Source organism: Chiloscyllium punctatum, chromosome 7 (assembly GCF_047496795.1).
Source record: "Chiloscyllium punctatum isolate Juve2018m chromosome 7, sChiPun1.3, whole genome shotgun sequence".
In the NCBI taxonomy this organism is placed as follows: domain Eukaryota; kingdom Metazoa; phylum Chordata; class Chondrichthyes; order Orectolobiformes; family Hemiscylliidae; genus Chiloscyllium; species Chiloscyllium punctatum.
Genome location: NC_092745.1, coordinates 100,393,747 through 100,407,187, shown reverse-complemented (window position 1 = coordinate 100,407,187; position 13,441 = coordinate 100,393,747). Strand labels below are relative to the sequence as shown.

The 13,441-nt window shown below is 39.8% G+C and overlaps 1 protein-coding gene across 2 annotated transcripts in view; it reads right to left on the bottom strand.

The window, feature by feature from the left end:
• Positions 1 to 13,441, bottom strand: part of zswim5 (zinc finger, SWIM-type containing 5) — a 263,471-nt gene that overhangs the window by 79,854 nt on the left and 170,176 nt on the right. For both annotated transcript variants that reach the window (XM_072574431.1, XM_072574430.1), the window contains 2 exons: positions 7,958 to 8,106; positions 829 to 979 (listed from right to left, as the gene is read on the bottom strand). In XM_072574431.1, the coding sequence (XP_072430532.1) occupies positions 829 to 979; positions 7,958 to 8,106 (300 nt within the window). The remainder of the gene's footprint in view (positions 1 to 828; positions 980 to 7,957; positions 8,107 to 13,441) is intronic.

The window sequence follows — 13,441 nt, the reverse complement described above, 5'->3', positions numbered from 1 at the left end:
TTAAGAATCCTGTGTGTTTACATGAGATCATCTCTCAATCTTCTGAATGCCAGTGAGTAGATTCCCATCCTGTTTAGACTTTGCTCATAAGACAATCTTTCCATACCAGGGATGATCCATGCAAATTTTCTCCGCACTGCATCCAATGAAATGATATCTTTCCTTAAATAAGGGCACCACAACTGCTCACAATTTTCTAAATGTGGTCTCAGCAGCACCTTGCACAATTGCAATGAGACTTCCCTACTCTTATTACTCTAAACTCCTTGAAATAAGGATCAACGTTGCATTAATCTTCCTGATTACCTGCTACCCATCTGTGAGCTAGCTTTCCAATTTTCATGCATAGTACCCCCAGATCCCTTTGTGTTGCAGCTTCTGCCTTTTTTATTAATATTTAAGTAAAATTCTGTTCTTTTGTTCGCCCTTCCAAAATAAATGACTTTATTGTGTACGAGACGACACTGAGGACTGCAGTTCTGAAGATCAGAGTCGAGAGTGTGGTGCTGGAAAAGCACAGCAGGTGCTTTTCCTGATGAAGGACTTGTGCCGGAAACATCGATTCTCCTACTCCTTGGATGCTGCCTGACCTGCTGTGCTTTTCCAGCACCACACTCTTGACTTTATTATGCATGTCTAGTGAGGAGCAGCTCTGTGACATTGTCACAAGTTTGCTCCAGGATCCTAAAGACTTTACACAATGACATTTCACAGAAAAGGAATATTCAGGTTACATATTTAGAAGGTCTTTAATGAAAAAAATGCTGGAAGGAGGAGCTGGTGTTAAATACTCCATTGTTTGCCTTCTGCTTTCTGCTGTGCACTTACCCAACTCATCCCAAAGCTGTCGGCACTTGTCGGTCATGCCTGTGCCTTGCTGCCTCCAGAGGGAGAGTCGTGGGTCAGCCATAAACTGTTCCGTTATCAATGTCAACATCCTAGCACCATTTGAATCCCTCATCTTCAGCATTTCTCGTACCTGTGGTGGATAACATTTAAAGTCAGTAATCAGAATGAAAACAACATTTTTCCAGAGAACTAGTGCTAGTGCTGCATTCTGATTTCAATGTACAAATGCTGCACACATATTCTATAAACTTTTCTGTTCTCCATGGAGTTGAATTGTGATGACTTTGGTTTTCCCCAAGTTTAGCTGAATGACATTATGGCTTATTCTAACTGCCTACCCTACCTGCAGTCATGACTGTAAAAAAAACATTGAGAGGTAAATAGGGATAATTGGGTCGAATTTACCTAGGATGTGGGACCAGATCTCTTTTTCAGGAGGTGATGATGCCATAAAAAGGGAAGTGGACGACAAATTAAATTACACAAGGAAAAGGAACAATCCTCTCCCTGAAAGGAGGATGTGATCAGCTATATCAAAGGCTGCAAATGAAGTTCAGGAAGGCTAGGTGAGAAAATAAAGTTCCTCGTGATTTGGTTATGATTGATCTTGCACTGAGGAGAGGGGAAAAGTTTGAACAAAGATCTTCAAATATAATACATAAACTGAATTCCAGAAATATGTTTCCAATTGACATAAATGCTACAGGGAGGGACACAAACTCAACCTGAGAACACACAAAAGAAAAAGCTTTGCTGTAATTAGTTAATGCAATGGGTTTTGAAGGTGTATTAGTGTGTCAGTGAGTGTAGGAAAATTTAAGGCAAAATTGGATAGATATTTGCAGGAATAGGTGGTCAAGGAGCATTTGTTTTTGCAACCAACCTGATTAACCAAAATGTTAACGCTAATTTCTCTCCACAAGTATTGCCAGACCTGATGGGTTTTTTCCAGCAATTTCTACTTTTGTCTCTGATTTATAGTATCTGCAGTTCTTTCAGCTTTTATTTAGTATTTAACTCACTGCTACTTCTCTTGTAGGCATGCCCACCTCGAAGGTGTTCTGCTCCTCTCACCATCAGCTACCATCAGTTCTGAGAGAAAGGATCACTCCACCCAAAACGTTAATGCTGATTTCTCTCCACTGATGCTGCCAGACTTGCTGAGCTTTCCCTGCAATTTCTGTTTTTGTCTCTGATTAACCGCAGTCTTTTCTCATGCTGTATTTTCTTAAATTATGTATTTCCCAGTCTATCACTAAGTCATGTTCCTCTTTTAAAAATACAGAGGGAGGTTAAGGTTTAATCTAATACCAGTTTACAGATGATTCATAATATCTGAATCTTCTATTCAGTTTGTCTTAATTACATTTAGTTATTCATTCAATGTAAATAGTACTTGGCAAAATAATGGCTCTTGTTAATATTTATCTAAAGAACAAAGAAATTTAGATTTCAGAGTTTATGTAACTTTTATTTTGATAGGAGTAGTAAGAAGAAACTCTACTAGTGCACAATGATAACTTTAAAAGTGTGATCAATAAGCTTCATTGCTCTCTTTGGATAGACTGTATTTCATAGATTGATTTAAAGTTAATTGAAAATTGCTGGATTATGTTGCATTATTCTTATTCACTTCTTAGCCAGACATTTTGCACAGTCATATTCAAAATATATGAAGAAGGGCTGATGACCGAAACGTCGATTCTCCTGTTCCTTGGATGCTGCCTGACCTGCTGCACTTTTCCAGCAACACATTTTCAGCTCTGATCTCCAGCATCTGCAGTCCTCACTTTCTCCCCATATACAAAATATGCCAACTGACTAAGGATTTTATTTGTACAAATTCTTAAATGACATTGAAACATCTGTGAACATGTGCTATTATTAACATCAAAATTTTTTAACTTACAAAGTTTCATATGATTACGCGACAAGAAGGAAACCACTTTATCTGGTTTCTGCTCGGTTGCACAATCCTATAAATTTCTGTGAAAGTTTATTTGCACAAAAGGATCAATGCTGCCAAATTTTATATCTGAATAACACCAATAGTGGACTGATTCAATATTAAGTGGGACTGGGAGGGAGGTAAAGGCCAATGCCATTCAGAGATCACCCTGCCTACACTACCCATCGGCAAAGCAGATTTGGATGCTGTACTAAGATCAGATTTGGCTCAGTTCCACAGATGCTCTCCTCCTTACGTGTAATAACTGACCAGCATTCCTGGTCCGGGCTCATGGATGATACACAACCAGTCTGCTAACTTGGTGGAGGTTGTAGAACTGTGCCACTGCCTTACACAGAAAGTGGGCAAAGGTACAAATAATTTAGAGAGAACTAACTTTAAGAAATTGAGGTCAATCTTTGCTGCTCTCTCTCCCCATTAAGAGTAATGGATTTTGTTTATAATATGTTACTTTTTTATTTCTCTTTTGCGCAGTGATATATTCACTGAATTAGTAATCCAGAGACTCAAGTAATGTTCTGTAGGCATGTGTTTGAATCTCACCATGGCATTTGGTGGAATGTAAATTTAATGAAATCTAGAATTAAATATTGACATAACAATGACTGTGAAACCTTTGTTGATATACGGATTAAGGGGCAGCATGGTGGCACAGTGGTTAGCACTGCTACCTCACAGCGCCAGGGACTCGGGTTCAATTCCCCCTTGGGCAACTGTCTATATAGAGTTTGCACTTCTCCCAGTGTCTGTGTGGATTTCCTCCGGGTGCTCCGGTTTCCTCCCAGAGTCCAAAGATGTGCAGGTTAGGGTGAATTGGCCACGTTAAAGTGCCCACAGTGTTAGGTCAGCAATAAATGCAGGGAGTGGGTCTTGGTGGGTTGCTCTTCAGAGGGTCGGTGTGGACTTGTTGGGCTGAAGGGCCTGTTTCCGCACTGTAGGGAATCTAATCTAATCACTAATATCCCTCAAGGAAAGAAATATACTGTCGTTACCAGGTCTAGTCTGCATGTGACTCCAGAACCACTGCCACTGGAAACAAGCACAGCAAACTCAGGTCTCTTAATCTTGCAAAGCCCTCTTGACCAACAACAACTGTGACCTCATGCAAACATTTCATGTCTGTCTCATTGACAAGTCAAATAATGGCCTGATACAGTTATATTCACAGAATCATATGTTAAGCACAATGTTTCAGACAGCACCAACACTACCCCTGGTATCCAGCAGAGGTGGTGGCACAGTTGTACTCAGGACCCCTGAGCAATGACTCCAGATCCCACGAAGTCTTGTGGCATCAGGTCAAACATGGGCAAGGAAACTCTTGCTTGTTACCACACATTGACACCCCTTGGTTGATGGATCAGTACTCCTCCACGTTGAACATCATTTGGAAGAAGTACAGAGGGTGGCAAGCTTGCCGACTGTACAATGGGGGAGCTTCAAGGTCTACGCCAAGCTCAACAGCACTATTACTGACTGAGCTGGTTAAGTCCTAAACAGCATAACTGCTAGACTGAGTCTGCAGTAGATGTTAAGGAAACCAACATGACCTCATCCTCAACAATCCACCTATTGTAGATGTAACTGTCCATAACAATATCAATTAGAATGACTACCATACAATCCTTGTGGAGATGTAGTCTGATCTGCAAATTGAGAATATCTTCTATTGTGCTGTATAGCTCCATCATCATGGTAAAGGGGATAGATTTCAAACAAATTGAGCAAATCAAGAATGGGTACCCATGAGGCGCTGTGGGCCATAAGCAGCAGCAGAATTGTACTCCAACACAATCTACAACCTCATGGTGTGGCATATCCTCTACTTTACTATTACCATCAAGCCAGGAATCATCTTGGTTCACTGAGAAGTGCAGGACAGCATGCCAGGAGCAGCACCAGACATACCTATAAATAAGGTGTTAGCCTGGTGAAGATACAAAACTGGACTACTTTTGTGCCAAAGAGCATAAACAGCAAGTGACAGAAAGGGTAAAGTGACTCCACAATCAATAGATCAGATCTAAATTCTGCAGTTTTGCCACATCTAGCAATGATAGTGGACAACTAAACAACTCAATAGAAGGTGAACCTTCACAAATGTCCCATCCTCAAAAGATGGGGAGCCCAGTACATCAGTGTAAAAGATAAGGCTGAAGCATTTGCAACAATTGACAACCAGAGGTGTTGAGTGCATGATCCATTTTGGCATTCTCTGGAGGTGCCTAGTATCACAGATGCTAGTCTTCATCCAATTCAATTCACTTTACATGATGAAATCTACAAATAGTTAAAAGCAATGGATACTGCAAAGGCAATGAACCCTGTCAACATTATAACTACTGCACTGAAGACCTGTGCTCCAGATCTTGCCGTGCACCAAACCAACCTGTTCCAGTTCAGCTACACTGCTGGCATCTACCTGAAAATATAAAAAATTGCCCAGGTATGTTCTGTGCTCAAAATGCAGCATCAAGCCAAATCAGACAATTACTGCTGTGTTAGTCTACTCTTAATCATTAATAAAGTGATGGAAAGTGTCATCAACAATGCTATCAAACTGTACCTACTTAGCAATAATCTGTTCACTGATGGGTTCTGCCTAGACCACTCAGCTCCTGACCTAGTAACAGCCCTGGTTCAAATATGGCTAGAAGAGCTGAATTCTGGAGCTGAGGCGAGAGTGACTGCCCTTGACATTTGTGTGACTCAGTGTGGCATCAAGGAGGCTCAAAATTAATGGAAGTCAGCAGGAAAACGCTCCATCAGTTACAGTCATGCTGGGTACAAAAGAAGATGGTTCTGGTTGTTGTATGTCAGTCATCTCAGTTCAAAGATCTCTCTACAGGAGTTCCTCAGGGTAGATATTTTCAATCAATCTGTTAAGAGTTGTTATTATATAGCTCCTAAACAGGTGGAATTTGAATCCAGGCCTTCTGACCCAGAAGTACCACATAGTGTTCCAGGCCTAACTGTTTTCAGTTGCTTCATCAATGATCTTCCTCCATCATAAAGTAAGAAGTGCGATGTCCATGTAAATGTTCAGTACCATTCACAACTCTTCAGATACTGAAGCAGTCCATTTCCAAATGCAGCAATGCCTGGACAATATCTTGGTTTGGACAGACCAGTAGCATCTATCAGTCATGCCACACAAGTGCCAGGTAATGACCATCCTCAATAAGAGAATCTAATCATTGTCCCTTGCTGTTCAATAGCATTGCCATCATTAAATCCCTCACAATCAACATCCTAGAGGTTATGATTGAACAGAAACTGAATTCCACTAAGCATATACAAATATTGCAGATACTGAGCAAGTTGGAGGCTAGGCATCCCACAATGAGTAACTTCCTGACCACCAACCATAAGCACAAGTCAGGAGAGTGGATCACTGGATCAAAAAATCCTGGAACTCTCTCCCTAATGCCACTGTGGGTCGATCTACACAATGGATTTACAACTCACCATTATCTCCAAAGGCAATTAGGGATGGGCAATAAATTATGACCCAGGCAGCAACATTTACCTCCCATGTATGAATAAAATACATGAACTTTAATTGTGGTTGAATCCTAAAAAGTGATTCAAACTCGAGAACAAATCAAGTGAATGGACTTAAGCAATAATCAAAGTAGAATGTGCAAGTTCCCTATTCTCTACTGAACTTTCTGGATGTAACAATTCTGAGGAGGATTTACCAACAGTTTAATTTTATTTTCATTTCCTTTTTGTTAAACCATACTTTACACACACATTTACTTATCCAAATGACAATGGGCAACTGGTACTTATAAAGGGCAGGTGATTCCACTTTCAAGGAACCATGTACCTGCACCCCTAGATCTGTTTGACAACACTCTCCAGAGCCCTACCATTAACCAGGTAAGTCCTGCATTGGTTTGTCTTACCAAAGTGCAACACCTCACATTTATCTAAATTAAACTCCATCTGCCATTTCTCGTTCCATGGGCCTAGTTGATCAAGATCCCATAGTACTCTTAGAAAACCTTTGTCACTGTCCACTGAACATGGTGAAACTGTGGTTTGGGTTTGGAAATATATGCCAATAGTGAGAATTTCTATAAATAATTTTTTTTTTAAAAAGTGTATAACCCTTATCTGTAGTTCTAGATATTTTCTAAGCTGGCTTTTCAAGAATGTTATTTCACAACTCTGGTGCAGGTAGAGACTGAACCCTGGTTCATAGGTACAGATACTACCACTACATCACAAGAGTCCCTATATCTCTAATTCCATACTTCCCAAATGGCTTTCTGAAGTATGACATATAGTAACCTCCTTAGAGAACAAATGACATTTATGTTCACTTGAAGACAATTCTTGCAAGTACAAGTCAAACCTCAAGGAATTACTGCTTGGAACAAGCTTCCAGATTAACCTTTTATAGTTTTTGCACTGTTTGTCGTTTTGGAATGGAGTTATTGCAGTCTTGCTGCACTGATATCTTTTGTTACTGTCACCTTCATAGCTGTTCAGTTTTCTCACAAAAGAAGTCAACTGTAAAAGGTACTTTGATATAAGATGAGGGAGATCAGCTTTTCAGAAATAAAAGAAAAGGCTCCCAAAATAAGTGAAATGAACAAATCAATAAAATGTCTACTTTTGTTCAGTTTTCCTTGAGCTAAATGCAAAGTCTGCCATGGTCACAGTGTTTTACTTGAAAATGATAACAGAATGTGACCTGTGTGTAGAAAAACTAATTACAGGTGCCCCCCCCCCCCCCCCACCCCCATATCCGTGGGTGATACATCCCAAGACCTACCGTGGATGCCCAAAACTGTGGATAGTAGCAATCCCTATCATTTAAATGGGAAATGTACTTCCCCAGCAGACCCCTGGAATTATTTCTGGAATGTTACATGGAATATTTATTTTCAGGCCGCAGTAAATCGCGGATTACTGAAATCACGGAAACCAAATCTGTGGATGCGGGACTTCTACTGTATCATATTTTTAAACATTGCCATAATTCCGAGCAGAAACAGGTTGAAATTAAAGCTTACAAAGAATTAAAGTAGTAGGACAGCTCATGCACGACATTCTGTCCTTCATTAATAGTGGCTTTGCTCAGAAGCCTGCCATTTGCAAAGTAACCTTGTACTGAAAGAATCTTACCTTAGCAAACATAGAGTTCAACTGCTTGCCAGACCCATAGTATCCTCCCTGTGAAAGGAATTGCTTTACTTGCTCTCGAACTTGTTCCTCATCTAGATGCCAGCAGTTCTCGTCATCAATGCTGGCACCAGCTGTTGGATCAGGGGCACCTGAGCAAAACAGAAAATATGTAACAGTAAAATAAAACACTTCAAAATGGATACCTGCTCTATTTTAAATGTTGCAAAATGTATACAATTGGTCCTAAAGCTTCCCTGACGAGAAGGATAAAAGTCGACTGAGCTGTTGGAGTAACAATTTTTATTGTATAGTACCAAAAAAAAGACAAGGCACTTCTGGGGACTGTAATCAGACAAGGTTTAACATGCAGGCAAAAAACAAAACCCAGAAGGGAATGCTGGTGAGAAAAAGCAGGGTTAGAGAGGTAGTTGTTGAGGAGTGGCTTCAAGAAAGACAGGTAGAGAGATTTGGAAGCAACAACATCACATTTAGTCTCTTTTGTCTCAGGGTTAAAAAAAAACTTAACCCAGTCCATTTCTGAAAAAGGGTCACTAGACCTGAAATATTAACTCTTATTTCTCTCCACAAGATGCTGCCAGAACTGCTGAGCCTTTCTAGCAATTTCTAAATTAGATTACTAGTTTAGATTAGATTATTTACAGTGTGGAAACAGGCACTTCGGCCCAACAAGTCCACACCGACCCTCCGAACAGCAACCCACCCAGACCCATTCCCCTACATTTATTCCTTCACCTTCAATTATCCCGGCCAATTCACCTAACCTGCAAATTTTTGGACTGTGGGAGGAAACTGGAGCACCCGCACACAGACGCGGGCAGAATGCTCAAACTCCACACAGACAGTTGCTGGAGGCTGGAACTGAACCCGGGTCTCTGGCACTGAGGCAGCAGTGCTAACCACTGTGCCAGCATGCCACCCATATTCCGTTTGTTAATCCAGCCTTCCTGCTTTTGCAGCAAATGCAGATAATTCTGGAGAAATTCAGCAGGTTTGGCAGCATCTGTGGAGACAGAAATAGTGTTCATGGGTGGGTTCCTATTTGAAGGGTCAGTGTGGATTTGTTGGGCCAAAGGGCCTGTTTCCACACTGCAGGGAATTTAATCTAATCCAAAAAAAATGTCATGAGTCTAGGGTGACTCTGCTTCAGACTGCATGTTTCTCTCCACAGATGCTACCTGACCAGTTGGGTTTCTCCAGCATTGCGTACTTGCTTCAGATTTCCAGCATATGCAGTACTTTACTTTTATTCTTGGCCCTGAATGCAAGAATACAACAATCCCGAGTGGAAAACTGAACTCGTAGACATCAAGGATGAACAGGATCAAAGTTAGCTATAATAACATGCACTCCTGAATAAGCAGGTTGTTTCTCAATGTCAAGACTGACATTCTGAAAATAGTCACTCAAGTGTAGTCAAGAAGGGTTACAGGTGTACTTAGAATTGGGCACTATGAATTAAATCCTTCAGCTTAAAAATGGACAAAATAGTTCAAACTCAATAATTAAGAAAATTCTCTTATTAAATCCTCTACAAAGCTACAATGTTATTATAAAAATATTACAAGAAACCACTTATTTCATTAGTTGGGGAGTTTCCAGGTCTGAAGAAATAAAGATTCCAGGAAGCAACTCCAGAAATCAGGCTTAAAAAAAAGAGTCAAAACTGGACAAGCAAAAATTGTTCATTCAACATTCACTGACTGATAGTGGAAAGAAAAAGCAACATATTTTAGTTGTATTTTGGTTGTTTATATTCCTCGTGTAACAGCTAAAAGGGACATAGGGAAATGAACAAAATAAGTTACACGTTTACACAAACTGGAGTACAGAAAATGCGGGCCAAACTACTGATTGCTATGTCAAGCATGAGCCAACAAAACGTGATCAGTTGTCTCTTTACTTTTGGTTTCAAATTTTCACAGATCCCAGGTACAGTTTGTGCCACTGTTATTATTTGCTAGCAGCACTGCATCTTCCCCTGAATCACAGTGATCAATCTTCAATAAACACCACAGGTTTACCAAGAAAGAAAAACATGCAACTGCAAGAAATGCAACTGACAAATATCAATACAACACACCATAGATTTCTTGAAAATAAGATACAGCTGGCCACTTAACAGAGGAACAAGTGAACTTAAAATTTTTCTGCTCCTGATTAATAAAGTATGTATCTGGCCTCAAACAGGAGTCCACCACTCCTGTTTGAAGTTAACTATTATTATTCTTTGTATCAGAGGAGTAGTAAGGCACATTACATAAGTGACATGATTATTGGAAATCTCAGCATAATATAGGTGGAGAGAAACTGGGAAATTAGGTAGGAAGCACTTCTGCTTCATTATGGGCTGTGTCTCAGCCACGTTCACATTCTATCAGGATGAGTAGCAGCTTATCTATCCAGGCAGTATTTTTTATTTTTGGGTTAATGTTTAGAATGACGTCTTTGAATAATGCACATTAATTTGTCAATTAATTTTAATAATTTATGTGTTACATTTAGACTGTTTTTCCCAGTAAATATTTAAAGCATTTTGTTTTTTTTTCCAAATGAGAGCATGAATTAATAGCACGCTTGTGAAATGAAAAGCTGCAGAATGACTTACCAATATCAGAGAGGAACTGGGTGTACAGAAAGCCTTTCCAAGAGTTCTGCAGAACAGGAAAATCCTTAAAGCAGATGGGATCTGCAAAGTTTTTCCCACAATACTAGTGTTCACTCCACTTCAAAGCATCACAACTTTTAACAAGAAGCCACACCAAATGCAGTGCCAATTTGCAAGTAAGCATTGGAGGAAAATAGTGGGTGCTATCAAGACAACCTCACCACAGTAGTTCATGCCTCAAACGGTACCAGATGAAAGAACGCAGATCAAATAGATCAATAAACAACAGAACTGGATTGTCTGCATTCACTTTAAAAGGAACCAGCCATACCTGCATCCTCTGTCACACTAAGTGGTAAGCTCAATGAGGAACCGGTTCTATAGCACCCAGAAATTATCTGTCATACAGAGATTACCTCCTTCAATCTAACATAGGGTCACCTGCACTACTAGCCAACGTGACTAATGTGCTCCTCTCAGATGCACAAACCAAATGGCAGAGTCAGTTATTTCATCTGCTTTGCTACCAAATGGCATCAAAAGCATAACCGAGCTGACTAAATTCAACAAGCAAAGGGCATACATGCAGGGTCAGAAGTGAAGATGCAATAAGCTGCCCCACACCAGCAACATTGATACACTTGTCATGCAGCTGAATAATACATCATTTGGCAAGCTTTCTTAAGGCTTGCCTTTTCTGTTTGCATCCATTTCACCTCCTGTAAGGCATGTAAACCGTATGCAGGTTTGCCCCTTGTATCTGCCACACTGAGGGAAAACTGCAGACTATATTCACATCTGCCATACCAAGGTACTGCACTCTCAATTTTTGATCACACACTCAATTTCCTACACCACAAACAATTTATAACCTGATTGTGAAGGGAGATCTTTAAAGTAGCTGGGATCTGCAAAATCTTCCCCACAATACCAATATTCACTCCACTTTGCAGTGTCACAATATTTAACTGGAAGCTACACTAGATGCAGTGCTTCATTTATGAACGTTTCATGTAGCCATTAGAAAGGCTTTTTATTACAGCAGTTTGACAGAGACTGTACAAATTTGTGTCTCCACCTACATCATTCTGATTTTCCATTTATGCAATACTGTCAATAAAAGTATGTCAGCAAGCAATTTCCTATCGTTTCCCAACCCGCGGAAAATGTACCAAGAACTCTCATATACAAATCTGAACATATTAAATCACCTGAGTGCAGATAGGTCCACAAAATCAGCACCTTAGTGCAACTTCCACTGAAGCCTGTTATAATGCAGAACTTTTCACAGCACTTGATGGTCAGTGCATCACTGAGACTTTTGATTTGTGTCTCTATTGTAGTCCACCAAGCATCATATTGTCTTGAACTTCAAGGTTCATTCTCAAACTTACTTGGGGATGAGGTAGAGAAAGGTTTGACAAGAAATAAAAACCTGGAAATAGGCACTTATCTGTCAGTCACCCCTGCCAAGTAATTAAAAATAACCTCACATGACAATTTGTTGTTTTTGCCATTAAAAATTAGAACAAGATATTGCAGATGAATTTTCTGTTTTGCAGAATTCTGCCCTTTTATCTGACACCCTACAGCAATACATTTTTAATGTATCATGGGTCATTGCAGTTTTAAAGGAAATAATGTACAAACATAATTTGTGTTTTGAAATGCAGCTGCTCCAGTCCGAAATCAGGGAATGCTCAAATCAAACTGACAGCATTTCGCCATAAACAATCATGCTAAATGACCCTGTTTATATTCCACAAAGGCAGCTTCATTCGTTACTATGAATCTGCTGAGACTGTAGAATTCAGTCTGCATTTCACAGTTTTGCGTTGATGCTTTCCATCTGGAACAAAACACGAATTACAATTACTGCTCATTGTGAAGAGCACACTGTTTCCACAGCACACAAAGCACAGGAAATATAATGCTGCAGTTTGCCACGCTGCTGCTGCCCACTGAAATGCATCAACAGTGGTGTTTTGGAAGTTAGTTTGTGTATTCCTTCTTATTTCCCCTACGGAAGATACCATCTTGCCTTTTTCTTTGCAGATCACAGTTAGACCTGCTCAGAAACCTTCATAAAAGTAACTTCTGAATTATCTGTTCTTAGGTTTGTGTGCAAGCATAATTATTATGACTTGCAACTTATCTAGTATATTAGTATAAATATGCAATAAAAGAAAATTGTGCTCAATCCAATATACTACACATACAGTATTATTGCTTCCTCACTTAAAGTTGTTCCCAACGTAATTAATTAGTGGCAGAATTGAAATTATTTGCACTTTACAAAATACTGTCAGACAGCAGTTGAAAGGTGTAGTGCTGGAAAAGCACAGCTGGCCAGGCAACATCCAAGGAGCAGGAGAGTTGATGGTTCGAGCTTGAGCTCTTCATCAGGAAGCATGTGCTCTTCTCGGACAGCAGACAAGTTTTCAAGATCCAAATATTCACGCGTGGTTCAAGCATTTAAAATAATAGTTTCATACATTGCTTTTGCCTCTCAGAAATCCTACATCTTTCAAATGTAGAATGATAATTGACAGGATTTTTGGTATGGAGAAAGTGAGGACTGCAGATGCTGGAGATCAGAGTCGAAAGTGTGGTGCTGGAAAAGCACAGCTGGTCGGGCAGCACCCAAGGAGCAGGAGACTTTTGGTATGTTGACTGTTCTATTCAAACTGCAAACAACATTTTTGATTGCCTTTTTTAAACAAAGGATGAAAATTAATTCAGAAGTATAATAGGGCTTAAAATGCAATAGGATGTATTGTTTCAATGCAAAAATTTTAAAAAAACTTTCCGGACACTTATTCCAAGAACCATGGGAACAAACACCAATTTTGTATCTT